The sequence below is a fragment of the Capricornis sumatraensis genome, chromosome 13 (assembly GCF_032405125.1).
Source record: "Capricornis sumatraensis isolate serow.1 chromosome 13, serow.2, whole genome shotgun sequence".
In the NCBI taxonomy this organism is placed as follows: domain Eukaryota; kingdom Metazoa; phylum Chordata; class Mammalia; order Artiodactyla; family Bovidae; genus Capricornis; species Capricornis sumatraensis.
The window spans coordinates 24,239,875-24,246,076 of NC_091081.1; the positions used below are offsets into that span (position 1 = coordinate 24,239,875).

The 6,202-nt window shown below is 32.9% G+C and overlaps 1 protein-coding gene across 1 annotated transcript in view; it reads left to right on the forward strand.

The window, feature by feature from the left end:
* HDAC2 (histone deacetylase 2) overlaps positions 1–5,866 on the forward strand; it is a 33,862-nt gene extending 27,996 nt beyond the window's left edge. The window contains exons 9-14 of the mRNA XM_068984932.1: positions 81–221; positions 450–558; positions 1,221–1,351; positions 2,067–2,222; positions 4,794–4,851; positions 5,569–5,866. Of these exons, the coding sequence (XP_068841033.1) occupies positions 81–221; positions 450–558; positions 1,221–1,351; positions 2,067–2,222; positions 4,794–4,851; positions 5,569–5,599 (626 nt within the window). The 3' untranslated portion in view covers positions 5,600–5,866. The remainder of the gene's footprint in view (positions 1–80; positions 222–449; positions 559–1,220; positions 1,352–2,066; positions 2,223–4,793; positions 4,852–5,568) is intronic.
* The last annotated feature ends 336 nt before the right edge of the window (positions 5,867–6,202 follow it).

Sequence of the window (6,202 nt, forward strand, 5' to 3'; positions counted from 1 at the left end):
GTTTGTTATCTTTTTAAATTTTTCTTTCCCAGCTGTTACAGTGTGTAAATATATTGTTACCCAAATCTTCTTTGTCTTAGGTCATGCTAAATGTGTAGAAGTTGTAAAAACTTTCAATTTACCATTACTGATGCTTGGGGGAGGTGGATACACAATCCGCAACGTTGCTCGGTGTTGGACATATGAGACTGCAGTTGCCCTTGATTGTGAGATTCCCAACGGTAAGTGTTCTTATATGATGTCTTTATTGAATGAGCTGTCTGTTTGTAAAAAAAGACGGTTAGGTCATTAGAGTTGATTCCAAAACTGTGTAAATAGGAGAGCAGTCACTAAATTCATTTTGTATTCACTTTTAAATATTTTCTCTGGAAATATTTTACAACTTGAGTCTGGATTTTGTGTATGGATTGAGCTTTTAATATGTAACTTTATTTCATTATTTTTAATAGAATTGCCATATAATGATTATTTTGAGTATTTTGGACCGGACTTCAAACTGCATATTAGTCCTTCAAACATGACAAACCAGAACACTCCAGAATATATGGAAAAGATAAAGTAAGGCATCATCAAATTGATTTGATTAACATTATTAATGTAACTTTTGAAGCTTTTAGAAGGTCATGTGCAGTAGGTCAGTTTATACATAAGGTATTCCCTTTTGTCAAAAGTATTTGAAACCTTAAGACTGTTGGTTTCTTTAATTTTATAAAATAATGGAAAATGTATAATAGATTCATAGCTCAAAAATACTTCCATTTTCTGTTAGTTAAAATGGACTTTTTTGTTGAAAAGGGCACTATAAGTTGTATATTTTCTTGCTTTACACAAAAGTGAAATTTATTTTCATTGAAACATTTGATAAACCTTTCTCTAAGAAATAGAGAGTCTGGAGAGACATTGTTAGTACACAGGTCTGGGTTTGTGCCCTCTCTTACCACACACTAACTCCATGAAGTTTGGCAGGTTAATTTGCCTTTGTGCTTATATTTCCTCATCCTTGAAATGGGGGATGAAATTTAGTATCTACCTTGTAAATTTTGAGGATTAAACAGGTTACTAATAGATAAAGTATCAGTACCCAGTAAATGTTACAATTTTAATTCTTAGGTTAAACTAGGTAAAAGATGCAATTTATTTTGCTTAAAGTTTCCTCTTACATTGGAAAGGAACTTGAAAGAAAATATTTTTTTCTAATAACTATGCATGTTGTAATTTAGACAGCGTTTATTTGAAAATTTACGCATGTTGCCTCATGCACCTGGCGTCCAGATGCAAGCTATTCCAGAAGATGCAGTTCATGAAGATAGTGGAGATGAAGATGGAGAAGATCCAGACAAGAGAATTTCTAGTAAGATAGTCCTTTGATGTGTATTCTGTTACATTTTTCAGGTTTATTAAAAGCACACTACAGACTGAAGGTTTTGGTTGCCCAAGAACTACACCTGTTTTCATGAGCACACTATTATTACTGTCTTTATTTTCATCATTTTTTTAATCCTGTGTAGATTTAACTTCCTTTGTCTCAGAGCCTGATTTGAGTGTCAGCAATTTCAGTTTCTACAAATTAACCACTTAGGTGTAGAGTAAGTTGAATAACATTAAGCACCTTCTGTTTGATTCTACAATCTAATTCCACTTAATATGATTTGTAGGCTTTTAGCCTAATAGTATGCTATTATGGTATAGACATTCTAACATAATTGACATAAATGATATTTCTTATTTTCTCTTCTTCCCCTCTCAGCTCTGAAATGTTACTTTTTATTTAAAGATATCACTTCTACTTCCTATCAGGAAAGCAATATTTTTTTCCTTCAAAGTTTTTTTTTTTTTTTTCAATGAGAACCTCTAATATTCTTCATATTCTTTTGAATTATTTCTTCCTAGATTAAAGCTAAAGTTTCAATGTTTGGCAAGCCACGCATTGTTATAATCTTAAAATCTGTTATCCTTACTTTTAAATATAACTGGCTAGTTCTTCTATAGAGCAGTACACTTAACAGTTGTAAAACCTGTTGTAAAGCCTTTGTCTAAATTTTATTAAAAATCTTTTAATGTGTCAGTTCGAGCATCAGACAAACGAATAGCTTGTGATGAAGAGTTCTCAGATTCTGAGGACGAAGGAGAAGGCGGTCGTAGAAATGTGACTGATCATAAGAAAGGAGCAAAAAAAGCTAGAATCGAAGAAGACAAGAAGGAAACAGAGGACAAAAAAACAGGTCAGATTTATTTTTTTATAGATGTTTTAATTGTAAGTTTTTGAAAGTGAGCAACCAGGCAATTTTTATAAGATCCTGAAATACTTACACAAGTATCAGAAATAGGTGAGTGTGCTAAATAAATAGGTGACTTTTTTCCCCCCACGTAAGTAAACTTTTAATTAAAGCTCTCTAAATGTTATTAGTCACATTTGCTTTTACAATACAGGAAACTATCTCTTTTTGGCAACAGAGGCTTAAAATATTGAACATTGCACTGTGATCTAGACTGAGTAAGAGAGAGAAGAAAGTGGTTGTAGACCCACGTGTAGCCCATGAGCAGAGCCGAAATTCTAAGCTAATTTGTAACTACCTGTAAGTTTATTTGATGAGAATAAAGCATAAAAGAAGACTCACATTATATAACCTTAGACCAGTTTCCCCATTTTGAAAAGGCTCAGAGAACAGACTTTGTTATTATTTGAAAGAAACATAAAAGCTGTGGAAAGATGGGAAGGGATTTGAGAGCTGGGTTACAAGGAGGTAATACTTTCTGATGTCTTAACTTTAAAAATGTGTCTTGTCTGTTGAGACAAATCTGTCAATTTGTCTGTTGAGAAAATAGATGATTTAGGGCATTGAATTTGCTTTCAGAGTGTGTTATCTTTTATCTGAGTTGCCAGAGCCCTTACACATACCTCATTCATTTTATTTAACACCTCACATTATAACACCTCATTAGGAACTTTACTTATCTCCCTGCTCGTGGCTAGAGAATGCAGTATCTTAAATACCTGGATTCTTGTACTTGGTGCATTTCCTGCTGGATACCTGCTACCTATATGCAGGTAACAGTGAGGAGCACAGGTTTTAGTTGACCTGTTAATTTTTACCCTGTAGCATGTGGAAAAAAGATTCAGAGGTACTGGGCAAACATCCTTTTTCTATCCTATTGAAGTTATGTGAGTAAGCTGGCTCTCATGTTCTTTTTTCACTAGAGAGTGTTCAGAGTCTGTAGCATGTCTGCACATCTAGTTCTGTTTTGTTTGTGGATTGACTCCACTATAGGCTACTGTTCTCTGTCTATCATTTTATAATTTTAACTTCACAATGTATTACAATGATGGCTCCAGTCTGCTCTTGTGTACTGATTGACATCCAGAAATTCTAGCTATAATTGAGGTAAGAAGGACTTAACTTTAGCTGTAGGATTTTTCTAGTATTTTTCTTTTCTCTGTCAATTTGTCTTTTCTGTATTTTTTGTTTGTTTGTTTGTCTTCCTTTCTGGCACTTATTCTTGCTTTTTAACTGTTTATCTTTCTATGCTTTTTCTTCCAAATGGGAAAGTGGGTGTACTAGAGTGCTTATCTCTCATTGCTGTTTTAGCTGAAAATGAGAGTGCCTTTTGATCTGGCTTTAATGGCCTGGTGGTGGATTAATCTCACAGTATTTAGTTCCTAAATACTTCCGTTGCTGATAATAATTGATACTTAAATTTCCTAGTTTAATAATGAAATTCTTCTTATAGTGTCTTACATTTGTTAAAATCTTGCAACATACAGATGAAAGAAATACTACCATAGAAAACAATTTTAAAAGTCTATAGTTCAGAACCTAAAGTTAGGAATATTTCTTTGCTCTTCATCCCTCCCCAAACCCCACTTGGCACTTTTGTTTACATATCTAAAATTAAGCCAGAAGCCAAAACAAATGTCATAATAAACATATTACTTTATGTTTGTATTATAATCAGTGCCTCACAACTTTGGTTCATTGGTTTATCTAAAGAAAAAATTTAGCACATTTTGGCTAATTTGTTTCAATGATCTTGAATGGATAGTGTTACTCTTAATATTTTGTTAATTTTTATTAAAATGGTAAAGTTCTGATACTTACATAGTGAAAGTTCAGAAACTAATGGCTATGTATATGTATGGCTGAGTCCCTTCACAGTTCACCTGAAACTCACAACGTTCTTAATCAGCTATACCCCGGTACAAAATAAAAAGTTTAAAAAAGAAAAGAGGGTACTAGAAAAGAAGGGTACTAGCCTAACCATTATTTAAAAAAAAAAAAGACTTGGTTATATAAGCAATAGAATTTAGCTTCTGGTTTGTCTCTGACCTCATCACATTCTGTCCCCTTGTTGCAAAACTCCAGCCAAATTGGTCTTGCAGTTTTTCCTTCCAACCTAATTCCTTTTTACCTCAAAGTCCTTTTGAGCTTTCCCTCTGTTCAAGGTACTTCTTCCCTTTTCCCACTCAAAAGCGACTTGTTCTTCAGAATGCCTCTCAGAGGCCACTTGCCATAGCCTTTCCTGATCTGTCATGGTGTTATGCACGTGTCTGTTGGCTGGACTTCTCATAGTGCACACCCTGCCTAGAATGCTGTGATCCCATAGGGCAAAGCTCCTAAAGGGCAAGACTATGATGTTGCAGTGATACTGAACCTCTGTCATTTCGTACATCTTCATGAACAATAATATTGTATATGGCAGTTTTTTATATTTTAAGTAAGATATATTTTAAAATAAAATATGTAAATTTTATATTTCAAAATAGGTGTTAATCTCTTCCCAATTTTTGTTTTTAGATGTTAAGGAGGAAGATAAATCCAAGGATAATAGTGGTGAAAAAACAGATACCAAAGGGTAAGCTGTATTCTTTTTCCAGTAATTTTTATATGCTATAAAAATAATGAGTATGTTTACTGGGATTGGGGTGGGTATACATATATTCTTTGAGAAGTACTAAAATGAACCTGGAATATCATCAGTAGATTGTTATTAGATGCTCTGAATTTTAGTATGGTAGGTAAGATAGTATATATGTATCTTAACCATTAGCTTATATTTCATTTACTTGCTCGTTTTTCATTTATGTAGCATGCCTTAAAAAATTACAAAAGCTAATAATAATCAGTGTTAACTGAATGTATTAAAATAGATCAGTGTATATTCTTGAACATAATTTATCTAAGCCTTGTTTTGCTGTTAACTTTTATATAGACACTCATCTTTCATGGTGCTCTTATTTCTATATACATGATTTTTTTGGTGTTATAAGACAGGTAAATTTAAGACTCACTGGGCTAGTATAACATACTTTTTAAAAGACCATAAGTGACCTTTGTATTGTCAGAAAGCATGTAGATGCTTGGCCACACATAATTTTGTGTTAGCCTTCATAGAATGACTTGGAATAGGTTGTAAAACCACTCAAAAGATCAAGGCAGTCAGTGCTCCAAAAACTCAAGGCACTACCAGCTTACATGTTTCTTGGTGGGAACCATAGGACTGATCTATCGGTCATTGCATTTAAACTGAGATTGTGCAACTTTTAATATTTCATATTGCGTCTTTTAACAGAGCCAAATCAGAGCAGCTCAGCAATCCTTGAATTTGAGTCTCACCACTTTCAGAAACCATAAAAATGTGAGAAAATATTGGGAAGAAAAATGTTTTTTTCTTTTTGAAGACTTCTGGCTTCATTTTATACTACTTTGGCATGGACTGTATTTATTTTCAAAATGGCTTTGTTTTTGTTTTTCTTGGCAAGTTTTATTGTGAGTTTTCTAATTATGAAGCAAAATTTGTTTTCTCCACCATGCTTTACGTGATAGTATTTAAAATTGATGTGTTATTATGTCAAAAAACTGATCTATTAAAGAAGTAATTGGCCTTTCTGAGCTGATTTTTCCATCTTTTGTAATTATCTTTATTAAAAAATTGTACTTTGATTGTCTTTTGTCTGTTTATTACAACATGGAATCTAATTTCATAGGCTAGTAACGTGACCGTTTCTGTAGAAAAATAGAATACCCTAAAGGTGAAAGATACTGATTACAACTTCAAAGATATCCATAAACTGTTTGTTTAGGAAAATACTGTGTTACAGTAATTATTATTTCTTACTCTAATAGGAGTTCTACCATCTTGTCCTCTGTAGGTTAACCAGCCAATATTGGTGAAGGTTAATATCTCATAATCATAATTTATCTTA